The following is a 16,464-nucleotide window of genomic DNA, read 5'->3' on the forward strand; positions in this document are numbered from 1 at the left end:
TCTCCAACGCTTAGCTTCAGTTATCCCACTAAAGGCCATCTTTACAAATAAAATGTGCAGATATAAATATACTCCCCAAATTCAGAGTTTTAGTGTACCCCCTGTAGTGGATTTTTTGTTTGCTGTACTTCAGACTTAGAATACTCTTTATTAAAAATAGAACTGCCTTAGAAAAATGCTCTGAGCACGATACCTGGGCATTGCATTGGAGGGGCATACCAACATACTCACTGGCTCGTACTCCCCCACGTTTTAGGGGGAGTTACTCTGCTACTCTGCAGATGCTGCTTAAAAGCTTCCCTCTTCACCGCCTTTTATTTTTGGTATTGCTCTCTTACTGACCCTAAGGGTTTGGAAAGAATTACTTAGAACATGAAAGTGCCCTCTGGGTTACGCCTACAGTAAATACTATCCAGGGTCCTTGCAAAGGGACCCTTCCCTTAGGGAAGCCGCTCGTCTTGGGTGTGGAGGGATCTCTCTCGGGTCCACCTAACAGCCTCTTCTCTCTGACACCTTTCAGCCTCGGGAGGACTCAGACTTGCCAGCAGCTCTGGTGCCGGGGATGGAAGCCCCGGGTCTCAGACTGAGACCGTGTCCCGGTCAGCCCCGTTGGTCAGAGGTGGACAGAGCACTGCTCTCTGGTTCGTGAGCAACAGCGAGACGTTGGCAGATGCACCGGGAAGCTCCACTGCCCATCCCGAAGTTGAGAATGCTTCCGTGTTGACCCGGTTCTCAGCCTCGGCCCCACAGTCTGGAAGGAGTGACACCACGCTGGGTGGTGGGAGCTCTGAGCCAGACACCGAGTCCTCCTCCTCGTCTTCCTCTTCCTCAACAAGCCTGGACTCCTGGGCACCACACGGGGAGCACTTGAGTGAGTCTCCACATAGGAGCCCTACACTCGGAGGGAAGGGGGCTGCCTTGGATGGGGCCGCTTAATGCAGTAGCTCCCTTGGGATTCCCAGGCCTTCCTTCTCGCTGGGTGGTACAGACATACCCATACACCCCACAGCTGTTCTGTTAGGTCTCCAAGATGCTGCTCTTGCCACCTGCCCCTCCCTCCCGCACAGCTCAGGGACTTCTCTGCCCCTGTCCTTCCACTCTCTGCAGCCCACCTGACCGCATACCTGCCTTGGTCACACAGCTTCTGGAAGGTGGAAGTATCACCTTTTCAGGAGCAGTTGTTCCCCCCAGGTCTGGACATTCATCAGGAGAAGTTCTCCTTTCCCCCTTTTTAAAATAGCATTATTGAGATATAATTCACATTCTTTTTTTTTTTTCTTTTTGTCTTTTGTCCTTTTAGGGCCACACCCGCAGCATATGGAGGTTCCCAGGCTAGCTGTCTAATCGGAGCTATTGCTGCCAGCCTACACCACAGCCACAGCAATGCAAGATCCGAGCCGTGTCTGCAACCTGCACCACAGCTCACGGCAACGCCAGATCCTTAACCCTCTGAGCGAGGCCAGGAATTAAACCTGCAACCTCATCATTCCTACTCGGATTCGTTTCCTTTGTGCCACAACGGGAACGCCGAGATATAATTCGCATTCTATACAATTCACCCATTGAAAGTGTACAATTCAGGGTTCCCATTGTGGCTCAGTGGGTTTAAGCTGTGACATTTTCTCTCTGAGGATGCAGGTTTGAATCCTGGCCTCGCCTCGCTCAGTGGGTTGCTGTACTTCAATCTTAGAATACTCTTTATTAAAAATAGAACTGCCTTAGAAAAATGCTCTGAGCACGATACCTGGGCATTGCATTGGAGGGGCATACCAACATACTCACTGGCTCGTACTCCCCCACGTTTTAGGGGGAGTTACTCTGCTACTCTGCAGATGCTGCTTAAAAGCTTCCCTCTTCACCGCCTTTTATTTTTGGTGTTGCTCTCTTACTGACCCTAAGGGTTTGGAAAGAATTACTTAGAACATGAAAGTGCCCTCTGGGTTACGCCTACAGTAAATACTATCCAGGGTCCTTGCAAAGGGACCCTTCCCTTAGGGAAGCCGCTCGTCTTGGGTGTGGAGGGATCTCTCTCGGGTCCACCTAACAGCCTCTTCTCTCTGACACCTTTCAGCCTCGGGAGGACTCAGACTTGCCAGCAGCTCTGGTGCCGGGGATGGAAGCCCCGGGTCTCAGACTGAGACCGTGTCCCGGTCAGCCCCGTTGGTCAGAGGTGGACAGAGCACTGCTCTCTGGTTCGTGAGCAACAGCGAGACGTTGGCAGATGCACCGGGAAGCTCCACTGCCCATCCCGAAGTTGAGAATGCTTCCGTGTTGACCCGGTTCTCAGCCTCGGCCCCACAGTCTGGAAGGAGTGACACCACGCTGGGTGGTGGGAGCTCTGAGCCAGACACCGAGTCCTCCTCCTCGTCTTCCTCTTCCTCAACAAGCCTGGACTCCTGGGCACCACACGGGGAGCACTTGAGTGAGTCTCCACATAGGAGCCCTACACTCGGAGGGAAGGGGGCTGCCTTGGATGGGGCCGCTTAATGCAGTAGCTCCCTTGGGATTCCCAGGCCTTCCTTCTCGCTGGGTGGTACAGACATACCCATACACCCCACAGCTGTTCTGTTAGGTCTCCAAGATGCTGCTCTTGCCACCTGCCCCTCCCTCCCGCACAGCTCAGGGACTTCTCTGCCCCTGTCCTTCCACTCTCTGCAGCCCACTCGACCGCACACCTGCCTTGGTCACACAGCTTCTGGAAGGTGGAAGTATCACCTTTTCAGGAGCAGTTGTTCCCCCCAGGTCTGGACATTCATCAGGAGAAGTTCTCCTTTCCCCCTTTTTAAAATAGCATTATTGAGATATAATTCACATTCTATACAATTCATCCATTGAAAGTGTACAATTCAGGGTTCCCATTGTGGCAGTGGATTTAAGATGTGACATTGTCTTTCTGAGGATGCGAGTTTGAATCCTGGCCTCGCTTAGTGGGTTAAGGATCCGACGTTGCAGCAAGATGCAGTGTAGGTTACAGATGCGGCTCGGATCTGGTGTTGCCATGACTGTGGAGTAGGCCTCAGCTGCAGCACTGATTCCATCCCTAGCCTGGGAACTTCCATATGCCACAGATCCGCCCGTATAAAGAAACAAAAAGTATAATTCAGTCATTTTTAGTATATTGACAAAGTTAGGTAATCATCACTGTAATTTAATTCCACAATATTTTTGTTACCCCAAAAAGCACCCTTTGCTCATCAGCAATCTCTCCCCATTCTCTGCTCTTCCCCGCCTCTGACAGCCACTAATTTACTTTTTGCCTCTATGGCCTTGCCTGTGCTAGACATTTCTTATAAATAGGATCAAAAAGTATGTGGCCTTTTGTGCTCAGATAAGGTTTTGAAGGTTCACCCAGGTGGTAGCAAGTGTCAGCGCTTCGTTCCTTTGTAAGGCCAGATAATGTTCCACGGTGTGGCTGTCCCATCTTTTGTTTATGCTTTTATCAATTATTAGATGTGTGGGTTGTTCCCACCTTTTGGCTATTATAGATAACGTTGTTGGGATCATTCCGGCACAAGCTTTTGTGTGCCCATGTGTTTTCTGTTCTTTTGAAATTGCCAGGTTATGTGAGAGCTCTATTTCTGACCTTTGAGGAACTGCCACACTGTTTCCCAAAGTGTCTGCACCGTTTTATATTGCCATCAGCCCAGTGTGAGAGTTCCAGTTTCTCAGCACTTTCACCACCACTGGTTATTGTCGAGGTTTTCCGATGTGAGCCATCCTGGTGGGTGTGGAGTGGTATCTCAAGTGGTTTTGATTTGCAGTTTTCCCAGCTGACTAACCACGTTGAGCATCTTTCCCTGCGCCCTTTGACCATCTGTATATCTTCTGTGGGAAAGTCTATTCAGATCTTTCCATCATTTTTAAATTGGGTTATTTGTCTTTCTTTAATTGAATTGTAAGAGCTCTTTGTATATTATGGATACTAGTCCTTTATGAGAGAGAGGATTCACAGACATTTCCTCCCATTCTGTGGATTGTGTTTTCACTTTCTTGGTAATTATCATATGCAGCACAAATTTTTTTTTTAAATTTTAGTCAAGTCCAATTTATCAGTTTGTGGAAACTTTTCCTTTGATGTTCCTTTTAAATTATGGTTTGAAAAATAATTCTCAGCATCCTTATTGATGTAAATTCTCCACTGACTGAAGCAAAAACACATTAATTTATCGTTTAAGCTTGTAATAGGGTTAAATTCTTACCTTTCCACCACTGCTCATAGCAGCTTATTTCCCCCTACATGAGTATCCTAACTGATGAGGAAAATTAGGATTTATTACTGATGTGACATGGAAAAGCATACGCTTTATCATAAAGATACCACATGGATGGGTGGAGGGTATTTGTGCTTGTTTCTGTCTATGCATGGAAAGCACACTGTCTGTCTCCTAATCACAAGAAATCCTTTCCCACCCACTATGTGGGGCTCAGACTGTTTGCCTTCTCAGACCAGGAGCCTGCATGCCAAGCCTTCCCCTCCTCTGTCTGTTTAGTATCCTGCACTCTGCAGTCAGTACACAGCCGGTTTCTGTGGCAAATGGGACCTCTGTAGGAGTGGACCCTGGGGTTCAGTTCTAAAGCACTAGATAAAGAACTGCCTCATTCCCGAACCCCCCTCACTCTGGGTTAACATACTGCTTTCTCTCTTTGCCTCTGAATCGCCCAAAGCTGACTGGTTCTGCCATCCACCTTTTTGGAGTTCTGAGTTTATTCCTTTTTCTGGGTTCAGATGCAGCCCTTCTGTTTCAGGTCACGACTCTCCCTTTCGTTAAGTCCGTCAGCCTGATGGGGTTGTTGGCCTAAGTTTCACGCCATCCCAGTTAGGATTGTCCATCCCAGGCCTGTCCACTTTGGCAGGAAATTATGCTCCAGCACACTCAGCTCTCCAGTCTTTCCCGGTGACTTTTCCATGGGGTCTCTTCGGTCCTTCTGCCTGGGTCAGATCACATCTGTGACTGGGTCCTGGTTTTCTTGGGGCTGCCCAGGTCACAGTGTGTCCTTGTGACCATGCGCATTCCTGTCAGTTCATGCACACCTACCATGAAGAGAGCTTACCTCACACTCAGCTTCACGTGCATTTTCCAGAAACATAGTTCCATGGGGGGATTGAGGGCTACTCTGGTCTGGGAATAGGAATGAGATTCAAAAAAGAGCCTCTTCTTCTCATTAGATTCAGATGTATTTAGGCCAAGAAGAATTGGATCTCATTTCCATCACTTTTGAGAAGGGTTTATTTGATTATTTAATAAGCTAAGATTATTTTTTTTAGGGCTGTACCCATGGCCTATGGAGGTTCCCAGTCTAGGGGCTGAATTGGAACTGCAGCTGCCAGCCCACACCACAGCCACAGAAACGCGGGATCCTTAACCCACTGAGCAAGGCCAGGGATCAAACCCAAGTCCTCATGGATACTAGTCCATGAGGACTAGTATTTGTTATCACTGAGCCACAAGGGGAACTCCTAAGATTCTTTAAGTTTATAGTGTAAAACACATATCCGTGAAAGGAGGAAAGGATATTCATTCATGTGTCACCTGTCCTTGTTCCCATCCCCACCGAGGAAATAAAACATTGCATTAAAAAAATAAAACAAAAAACAAAGCCCACCCGTATCCTCCCACCACAATGCCATTTCTTGCTGGTGCGCTAGGACGGAGAACCCCACTGGAGAAATGGCAGGCCCTGGGCGGGTCCTGGATGGCTGGCCCTAAGAGGCCATGAGAGCCTTGGGAGTAATACCCGCCACCCCTCCCTGGCCTTGTCAGGGCTAAAGCCCCAGCAGAGTTGTTAGTCTTTCACCTGCTCTTCACCTGCCCTGCTACCACAAGCAATTTCCCTGACGTAAACACTGCTTATTATGTATCACTGAGCAGAAAGATAGTATTGATCCTTTTCACTGGAATCATGAACCTACCCATAAATCCAGGCCCCCTGAACAGCTTGATCACCCTGCAGTGCACCCTGAGGTTTAGCGCCTGATGCCTTTTGCAAGAACAACACACATTTTGGATTTTTGCCTTGTCAGTTTCAGGTAAAGACCCTCAGAAAACTAGAAACGTTCTGGCTAACAGGATCCATGGCGTGAGTCTTTTTTTCCCAGACTCTGCCCCTGCCTTGACGACCTTTCTTTCCAATCCTCCTGCAGCCACAGAAGACAGCCCCGAGCTGGGCGTCGGTTCTGAATCGGAGGAAGGAGCTTCCGAGGGGGCATCCAGAACCCGCGCTCACCGCCCGCACACTCTGGCCACCCTCACCGGGATCGGAGAGCGCACGCTGCGGTCTCTCACCAACGGGAGCACCACTCCTGGGGATGCGGGACGATCGGAGGCCGAGGACACGGAGAGCGCCACTCTGCAGGGGAACGTGACCGCCGCTGGGGACTCCCACCTGGTCTCCAGCTCCCTGGCAGCCTCGCGCACCCTCGGAGGTGATGGGACCGGCAGCATCTTTTTGCACATTCTCTCGATTTGCTTGTGGTCCAGGATAATCCGTTCTCTGTCAGCCCAGGAGGCGCATTACGAGCGCCTCCTGAAGGGAACTTTCTGGGTTTTCCGACCTCCCCGCCCCCACCCTCCCACACACGCTGCTGCAGAGGCCTCTGCGGTGCGGTCTGCCAGGATGCCGCCACGTTGTGGCTTAGGCCAGTCTCCTGGGAAAGAAATGTCTCATTATACAGCATGGAAAGTTGGGAGGGTTTTCCTTTTTCCATGTAGGCGTAACAATTGTTCTATTTGGGGTCTTAAGAGCTTTTCAGATACTAATTTGCTTTTATCAAAAAAAAAAAAAAAAAAAAAAGCCTGTGGAAGGAATTTGGACCCGTTCCCTCTCCTTCCGTCCTGGCCTCACTTCTCTTTTATTACTGTTTCCCCGGGGCCACTTGGGCTCCTTACAGGAGGGCAAGTCTCCTGACTGCAGACTCAAACCCTGCCCAGCTTCCCCTACCATCTATCCATGAAAACGCCCCTCTCCAAAGAAAGCGTTCCACCCCCCCCCCCCCGAGGGTTCATGGCTGGGACCCTGGATGTTTATCTCTCGGTGCAGGTTCAGCAGATGCTTGTTTAGTTGACCTAACTGTAGTTTTTCCCTTTGCAGTCACTGGAACTAGCTCCGATCCAGTGCACAGCACAGACCCTGAGCACAGGACCTCAGGCGACTACACGGACCACACCTACGTTTCAGCCCCTTTCACCAAAGGGGAACGGACACTGCTGTCCATTGCAGACAACAGTTCAGCTGCAGACCTAAGGGAGAGCTCCACCTCTTCTGTTAAAATCTCAAACGCTTCACATCCAGACTCTTCTTCTCCTTCTTTGGCTCAGACTGAGAGAGGTAATGCCTCGTCCCACAAAGGGGAGCCCGCCCTGCCTTCCACTGAGGTGCAGGTTCTGCACACAGCCCGCCCTCCGTCCCACACACCCACTGTCATCTTGCCAAGCACCCTGGACGCCCATGCTGACTCTGTGGGTGACCCATCATCTTCTTCATCAGGGCCCCCTCTGCCCCCACCCTCAGTGTCACAGTCCTACCACTTGTTCTTGTCAACGGTGCCATCAACCGGGGCCTCCACGCACCGACTGCAGTCCACCCCTGATGTGCCCACACCTTTGTCTTCCTTGCCACCACCTTCGCCAGCGTCCTTGACGACATCCACCCCTGCCGAGCCGGCCATCTCACAAACAACCCTCCCACCTTTGTCATCAACCCTGGTCCCGCCCCGGCCAAGGGACGCTCCGGTGACTTCGGTCTGGACATTGACGATGGCGTCATCCGTGGCGGTGCTCCCCAACAGTCAGACAGCAGATCCTAAGATCCAGAGCAACCCAGACCTCGGGAACGTCATTACAGAATCAAAGCTCCCAAGCCTGGAGACTCGGACCCCGGAGGCCACGGAAGCTGTGACAGTGAGGTCTACTCTGAGGATCCCTTCACCCCCAGCCTTCACAGAGGCCTCCACTGAGCAAACCCCTCCAGCCACCAGCACCAGCTTAGCCCAGACATCTTCAGCTTCAGCAGCCACCACCCTCAAGATCTCTCATCCCCCCACACCCAGCCCCAGCCCCCCTCCCCGCACAGCCGCCCCCGGGGGTGGCCCCACAGCAGCACAGACAGTGGCTGGAAAGCAGCCCCCACCAACCAGTCCTGAAATGCTAGTGGTACAAGTCTCAACAGGAGGTGCTGTCATCCCAGAAAAGAGCCAAGCACATGGAGATGCTGCCGCTGGGTCAGCCCGCCTGACCAGCGCCCCCACGTCAGCAGAAGAACTGACCACGGAGCGTGGCCGTGCAGGAGAGAACAGCCCGGCTCCGCATTTCCTCAGAACATCTCCTGCTCCCCAGACCACACATATTTCCACAGCTGAAGTGGTGACGGCTGCATCAACCACCCCTGGTGCTCAGAACAGCACCCAGTCACCCACCACACCATCATCCCCAGCCTCAGGTAGGACACAGTCGCACCAGCTCACTGAGAGCTGTGCGGGCCTTGGGGTTCACGTGGATGTGTGGCGGTGGCGGGTCTCCACCACAGGACAGTGTCTGCTTTGTGATCTCTAAGGCTTTCTGTGGCTGCACTTAAAGCAGAAAAGAAGGTCGCAGTGGCAGTTTTCTCGCCCCTGAATTAGAGGATCCTTCCTGAAGCAAGAAGAGAGGGTGCCACTGGCAATGTGTGACGTCAGCAGTCAGTGCCTTTGTCACTTGTAATGCCCTGTAATCGCAGGAACTTTAACTCTATCGAGACCAGAGTGGGACAGTGAAGCAGATTGAAGGGTAGAAAAACTTGAGTCTAGAAGCTTTAGGTGGGCTTGTCTGAGGCACAGAGTGAGGAGGTGCCAGCTCCCACATCAGAACCCCAAGCTTCGGTGTTAGGCAGCTGGCTCCCCAGTCACTGGGGAAACTTCTCTTGAGGCGGGGAGGGGGGAGGCCCAGGCTCCTTTGTCTCCCCAAGATTATGATACTAGCTGATAAATACGGATTGGGGGGGGTGTTCAGTGAGAGGAGGATGGACTAACCTTTCCCCATAGTGACCCTGTGATCAGGGCCCTTGACACTGCACTTCAGGTTATGAATCGTTACATCCATGTTGATGTGGCTGGGACACAGGAAATAGAGCCATCCATGCAATTCTTTATCCCTTAAGCAAAGCTAGAAGGAAGTGGGATGATGTTTCCTTGGATGTCATGGTCAAAATTGGTTGGACATGTAGCTTGTCCAGACTCAGGAAAGGAAAACTGTTGGTGAAGGGTGACATGGAGACTGAAGCAAGAAGGGACGAAGGGAGGGGAGCTGAGTCACAGGCAGAGAGCCCTCTGGGCAGCCGTCATCTGCCTGGGGCAGGAGGGCCGTGGGCCACCCCATGCCAGCCCCACAGGGCCCTGATGCACCCATGCCCGCTTCTGGCCAGGGGTCCGAGCACCACTGGGAAGTGAAAGGTGGCTCCTCCTGGCACGTTTGGGATCCCTGCTTCAGGGCACACAGGCTTCATTTCCAGGTGCCAAATGCATTCCAGTACCAGGTAGAACAGAATACACAAGTGGCCCTTCAAGCCAGTTATAGCCATTGCAGAGATAACTGTAGGCCACAGGAGCTCTGTGCCTGGCGGTGGTTAAGTCTTTTGTGACCACACCTGCAGGTGTTTGGATGTATGGGTGCAGTGCACACACGGGTGATCTTGGGGATACCCGAAGTCACCATGAGGAACAGGGCCACCATCTTCAGGTTTAGCCCATTTGTCTTCGGGGTTATTCTTCTGCAGTGAGGACTTTTTTTTTTTTTTTTCCCTCTCTTTTTAAGGGCCACTCCCCTGGCTTATGGAGGTTCCCAGGCTAGGGGTCCAGTCGGAACTACAGCTGCCGGCCTACACCACAGCCACAGCAATGCCAGATCCAAGCCACGTCTGCGACTTACACCACAGCTCATGGCAATCCTGGATCCTTAACCCACTGAGCGAGGCCAGAGATCGAACCCACAACCTCATGGTTCCTAGTCGGATTTGTTTCCGCCGAGCCATGACAGGAACTCCTGCAGTGAGGACTCTTGATTTCTGCCTTCTTTTTCTCAGTCTACCACTGATCTTTCTCCCCAGAGATGATTTTTGTCCTCGTGTTGTGGGTTTTGGCTTTTCTAAGTGTGTGTCAGAAACCTTTGTTAGGTGGTGATTGTGTCATAGGAGCATGACAATGCGGGCCAAAACGGAGGGTATGGACACTGCCCTTGAGAGTTGGGCTGGAAGATGGCAGTGAGTCTGAGCATCGCAGGGCCAGGGTGAATCCGATAGGCTCCCTGTCACCCACGTAAGAGAGGGCATCATGGTGTTCACGGCCAGGCATTTTTCTGAGTGACTGCTCAGCATGCAGAGGCGCAGTTTCAGCGTGAGACCTTTGGAAGAGGGAAACCTTGGAGCAGGGAGGATGGTCCATCAGCTATCATTTTCGCCTTAACGTGTGTTTTACATCGGCATGGCTTCAGGTAGAATCCTTTAGATCTCACAGGGCAGCGTAATCCTCACTCCTGAGTCGAGGGACCCACAGGCAGCATCTGGATTGGCCCCCGTTCCTGCATTCAGGGACCCAGCAGTGTAGCACGCGTGTGTGTACACAGCGAGTGCGGATAACCAGTCCCGATGCATCTCTTCTGACCCTCCGGGAGCCCATTCTATTTAGTAGCAAGGCTTTTCAGGGCAAGTAAACAGAAATGAGCAAGAATCAAATATTAGCTGGAAGAATTAAATATTTACCAAGAGCGGTCTTTACTTTCCTGGGTGATTAACTGCTTTATTCCTGAAATGTGTGTTTTCAGTGAACAGCTGCACCCCTCGCCCTTGTCTCCACGACGGGAAGTGCGTCGTGGACCCCACCACCAGCCGTGGGCACCGCTGTGTGTGCTCCCCTTCCTGGCAAGGGCAAGACTGCAGTGTGGGTAAGAGTTCATCTGCAGTGGTCCACAGTACAGTATCACACCGGGTGGATGGGAAACTCCTCTTTCCTCCAAAATGTCAGGGAGTGAGATTTTTAAATTTGTGCCCCGCTTCCCTGAGAGTTAGCCTACCTATGTGCCATCTGCAGGGTGACGTTGATAAGCCTCCATGATCTGGCTTCCTCCTGCCCCACCGGACCACCACCCCTCCCTGAATACCCCTGTGGTCCTTGTTCTGGGTGATGACTGTGCCATCTGCTGCAGATTCAGTGCTACCTTGTGTTCCCTCCTCTGCAGATGTGAATGAATGCCTCTCAAACCCCTGCCCACCCCTGGCCACGTGCAACAATACTCAGGGATCCTTCACCTGCAGATGCCCAGTGGGGTACCAGCTGGAAAAAGGGATATGCAATTTGGGTAAGAGAGGTCTTCTATCTCGGAATTCTTTCTGTGCTACGGTGTATTTTGCAAAGTGACAGATACTTTTTTCTCCCTAATCAAAGTCAGTATTTGTCCAGTAAATTTAAGCAACATAGGAGTGGAAGACACTTCTTCCTCCACTTTATTTGCAGTCTTTTTAGTGTGCATTATACTGTTAAATAGTTGAAGTCATGTATTTGAACAAACTTTATCTCTTGAACATTTTTCTTGTTATTAAAAATATTTGAGAAAAAAAGGAGTCCCCATTGTGGCACAGTGGGTTAAGAATCCAACATAGTGTCCGTGAGGATGCAGGTTTAATCTCTGGCCTCGATCAGTGGGTAAAGGATCCAGCGTTGCCACAAGCTGCAGTGTAGGTCAAAAATGCAGCTCCAGTGTGGCTGTGGCTGTGGTGTAGGCCGGCAACTGCAGCTCCAATTTCACCCCTTACTTCCATATACTGCAGGTACGGCCATAGAAAGGAAAAAGAAAAAAAAATCTGACTACAGCAACTTAGGTCGCTGTGGAGGCGCAGGTTTGATCCCCAGCCTGGTGCAGCGGGTTAAAGGATCTGGTGTTGCGACAGCTGCAACGTAAATTTCAGCAGCAGCTCAGATTCAGCTCTTGATCCGGGAACTTCCATAAGCTACGGGTGCGGTCATAAAAAAAAATATTATACCAGCGTTGTATTGACTGCGTAAATATGTCATCATTTGTACTTAACACTATTTGCTTAACCAGCCCACCCCACAATTAGGAAAAAAAAATCAAAAGGCTATTCTCTTCTAACCAAAGAGTATGTAAAAGGGAAAAAAAGTGTTGTAGGGAGAGAAAAAAGAGAATAAAACCCTGATTGTCCTCCCACATTCACACACTCTTTTCATATTCTTTTTTTTTTTTTTTTGGCTGTGCCCTCAACATGCGGAAGTTCCCAGGCCTGGGATGGAACCTGTGCCACAGCTGTAACCAGAGCCACAGAAGTGACAATGCCAGATCCTTAGTCCACCGAGCCATGAGGGAACTCCACATTCTTTTCATTTTTGAAAATGATCTTCACATTCTTGTCCCCAGGCAGATGATTTTTACCAAGCTACTGTCATAACTGTATCATACAACTTGTCATATTTTGACATCCCTAATTTAATAGATTTCATGGAGCTGGTTGATTTTAAACATAATCTCCGTATTATAGGTTAAAAGGCAAACAAACAACCCAAATGAAAACAAAGGCCCCGACAAAGTCCTAAGCAGCCCAGCTTACATAACTGCTCGGGGAGAGGCCAGGTTTGCAGCCCACAGTCCCAACACCTCACAGTGCTGTGTGTGTCCTAAGAGTTCTTCTTGTGCCCAGGGTGTACCCTGTGTTCGAGTGGCAACTTTGATGCAGAACTTGCTGAAGAAATTAGAAGTGAGGAACATAGGGTTGTCTAAGCTGAACGGAGGAGCAGGTGGGTTTAGTGACTCAACTTGGAATCCTCTTAAATCGCCCAGCGGGATACCTGACACAGAAAAGGCCATCCCTTAGTGTCGTTTTGAGAGAACAAAGGTCTGTGTCCTTGGAAACTGTGTGCAGGACTTCCTACTCCCCTCACCCCCAAACAGAAGGGACTCCTCCGAAGAAGGTGGTATCAAATGACAAAAACAATTTGGTAACACATTTGATGCCCCTCCATGCAAGAGAAAGCAGTCCCTGGACTGGGGAAGTGCAGGGCCCCGCAGGCAGCACAACGCTTCTCCCGGGAATTTTGGGCAAAAGTGCATTGTACAGAGCCTGGTAGCGGCAAGGCGGCAACAGGGCACGATTGGCTGGGGTCGCATAGCTGCCCTTATTCAGAAAGGTTAAGGAACAAGGAAATAAGCATAGAGCTCAGGGTTGGCTTTGCTGGTGGGGAATGGCTGGCTGATCTGCTGTGTTCCTGGTCCAGGGGAGCATTTAGAGGAACTTGAAAGTTCAAGTTGCTGATGTGGCGTGCGGGGCAGGAGCAGCTCCGTCTTGGGCCTACAAGTGTATTTTAACAGTTGGTACTGGACTGAAATAATGGTAGAATTTTGAACATTGTTTCAAATACAAAGATCAAGTTCAAGCATTATTTTTAAGAAAGAAAAATTTGGGATTATGGACATCGGTCAAAGTCGAGAGTGCCTCGTAGTCTAAGAGTTTATTTTCATGTAGGAAACCCATTCCATTGAGTTACACCCTGTGAAAAATAAGCGAGGAGTGTTCAGTTTAAGAATGGAGATGATAGGAATGGTTTTATTTTGAAACAGCATAGAAAGTACCCTTGTCCGGGAACTCAAAGGCCGGGCATCTAGCTCCACGGCCAGCACCTCCCACACACTGACCTCTGAGCCTCAATTTCCTCATCTGTAAAATCAGATTAGCACCTGCTCTGCTTCCCACTCGGGGTTAGTGTGTAGATCAAATGAAATAAGGCATTTGAACAAGCTTGGAAAATGGTAGGGTCCTCCAGATGGGAGGCATCCTTTGAGAGTAGTCTTCTAATCTTTTGGACCAGAACTGAAAGCCATGAGAATGATAAACTACTCTGCATATAAAGTAATAACTATGGACCTTTAAAAAAATCATTTTGATCACTGATGGAAATCAACAGTTGAAAATTGCCTTAAAGCCTGATGATGGAACTGCAGCTTGTGCTGTGCATATGCCTGGGCTAAGGCAGGGCTGGGAGGACACCGTGGTGCCTTTTCCTGTTCACACTGAATGCAGAGGCCACGTTCACTGTCCTGATTCAGCAGGGATCTGTCTACTTGACGGTTTCCATACATGTGTTTGCGCACAGAGTCTGGGTACAGACTTCAGCCTGTGAGATGAAAGGACAAAGGAATGGGTGAGGGTTCTGGACGCCCGAGGGTGGAGGGTCCCTCAGGCTCTGTGCATCAGGAGGGGAGCCATTTATTGTGTTAACAATCAGCTTTGCCTTTGCAAGTCATTTAGCTTCATTGTTCATAAACATCAGAGGAACATGCAAATTAGAGCCTGCTGAAACGCTCTCATTTGGCCAAGAATATTTTCAAAGAGCTCCCTGCTGCTCAGAAAGAGTCCTAAGCAGCTGGCTTCACTGAACTGTAGAACAAGCAAAAAGATGTTAAATAAGGATTAAGGGCTTTAGACAGTAAGTATAAGATGTTAAATGTTTTCCCTGGCTCATTTGCGGGCCTTTTTCTTAATTCAGCCGGCAAGCTTTCTATGAAAGAGCAGCTTCATGGGTTTCTGTGTTTGGGGTTATTTATTTTTTCTTGTCCGGAGGGAAGGAGAAGAATTGAATCTAAAGGAAGATAAGAGCCAGATAGGAAGCAGGCTATCCAAATTTTGGATTGCCGGCTCACTTGTAAGTTCCATTCCCCTCAGGCCCAGTCGGCACAAATCGACGTTCCCTAGAATTTTATTTTATGAGCGAAATGGGCCTTGAAAATGGAGCTACTTTCGTTCATGTCTGAGCCTAACAGTATCTCGTATGTGGGTTGTTTTCATTACACGGCTTGTAATCGTGGAGTCTGGCAGCCCCTGCAGTGGGGTCCCCCGCATTTGTTTGGCACCTTTCTCTGTGGTCCCTTGGTTGTCCTCAGACTATCAGATTCCTTGGGGGGCGGAGGGGGTGGGGGTAAGAAGAACTTGGAAGATGGACACAGATGACGTTAAATGTTAACTTTGGCCCTGGGGAACTGAGTGGTCTTGGGAAGGAGCCCGGCTTCTGGAAGCCTCTTTTATCAATGATGGAGCAGGCATTTCCTCTGAGCAAGGGGTTGGATGGAGGTGACCTGAATGAGAAGAGGAAACCAGAGCACGCCCTTGACTTTGAGGACTTGGTAAACTTGATAAAGGAACTAGGGAGCAGGAGCTTTCCTCCAGGCGAAGTCCTGCCAGCTCCATGCCTCCCTCCCCTCCTCCTGGGAGGGTGTTCTTGAGGCCAGCTCATCTCTCTTCTCTGTCGCAGCTTCCCTGAGCATCTAAGCTGTGGGAGGCCATGGGAGGGACATCAGGAAGGCTCACTCTCTCAGAGCCTTCCCCCTGCACCAAGAGGCTCCTTGGCACCTTCACGCAAAGGTCTGCTCGGTCCAAGCGCAGCTCCGTACACCTGCTTTGCTAGAGGAACCAGGAGAGGGAGAAGGGGTCTCCACCCTCAAGGAGAAAGAAATGCATGGAGCACGTCCTGGGGGGAGGGGAAAGGCTGGGTGTCCTGGAGATTTAGACACTCAGCCTTGCACAGGTCGGCCTGGCGAGGTCTAACAGGTTATGTTTACACTTGCAGTCAGAACCTTCATGACGGAGTTTAAGTTGAAGAAAACGTTTCTGAATACCACCATGGAACAACATGCAGACCTCCGTGAGGTTGAAAATGAGATCACTAAGACGGTAGGTTTCCTGAAAGGCGTCTTCCTGCTGGTGCTTTGTTTTCTAGAACAGATTTTATTCAGGCCTGGGAACCTCCTGGGGATCAGCTATATCTCCTGGGCTGTTCATTTCTGTTATATTCTGAGGTGAACTTTAAGGTAACATCAAAGGCCTCTTGGAAACAGAAGGGAGGTGTTGAGAATCACTGGAGCCGGTAGAAGCATTTCTTCTAATGTGCCCTCCCCCCCATGCAGCCTTGGCATTTCTTTTCCATGTACAGCCTCACCGTCACAGATATTTAGGTGACATGCACCAATAAGAGCCGTGGGTGAAGAGGAAAGACCTGGAAAATCCTCCTGTCCCATCTGCTGATGACATGCTGCGTGATTTTCCTGTGTTTCTGAGCTTGGGGAGAATGATGCTTTTTTTCTCAAGGGAGTGCCAAAGATGTAACAGTTAATCCTGTTATCCAGGGTTGAGAATTCTCTGAATAGATTATCTAGGGGCCTTTGATTCTTCTTTCCCTCCTTCCATACTTTTTGTCAGGAAAAAAAAAGAGAAGAAAGAAAAATGAAGAGGAAGGAAGAAAAGATGGAACTGAAACTCAGACAGTAAATGCTGCCTCTCAGCTGCTACCTGAGTCTAAGATTTGGTGCTCAGGAAATTGAAATTTGCCCTTAAAATCAGTTTGAGATTAATTGATTTCTGATTTGAATTTTATTTGTTCTTTATGGGTAAGAGTACATTAATCAAAACTGATAGGATTTTATAGGAGTGTGGATT

The 16,464-nt window shown here is 49.8% G+C and overlaps 1 protein-coding gene across 2 annotated transcripts in view; it reads left to right on the plus strand.

Annotated features, from left to right (window-relative positions):
* The window catches only part of HEG1 (heart development protein with EGF like domains 1), a 90,620-nt gene that overhangs the window by 38,378 nt on the left and 35,778 nt on the right, over nt 1–16,464 (plus strand). Inside the window, exons 5-11 of one of the 2 annotated variants that reach the window (XM_084990919.1) lie at nt 521–871; nt 2,072–2,422; nt 6,143–6,424; nt 7,090–8,436; nt 10,791–10,910; nt 11,205–11,324; nt 15,599–15,702. In XM_084990919.1, the coding sequence (XP_084847045.1) occupies nt 521–871; nt 2,072–2,422; nt 6,143–6,424; nt 7,090–8,436; nt 10,791–10,910; nt 11,205–11,324; nt 15,599–15,702 (2,675 nt within the window). Of the gene's footprint in view, nt 1–520; nt 872–2,071; nt 2,423–6,142; nt 6,425–7,089; nt 9,829–10,790; nt 10,911–11,204; nt 11,325–11,745; nt 15,703–16,464 lie in introns of those variants that run through there. The other variant, XR_014824632.1, reaches the window with a different exon arrangement.

This window comes from Sus scrofa, chromosome 13 (genome assembly GCF_054392235.1).
Source record: "Sus scrofa isolate SSC_HxYL_T2T_F1_AM1 chromosome 13, Sscrofa_HxYL_maternal_Yorkshire_Landrace_v2.0, whole genome shotgun sequence".
NCBI lineage: Eukaryota > Metazoa > Chordata > Mammalia > Artiodactyla > Suidae > Sus > Sus scrofa.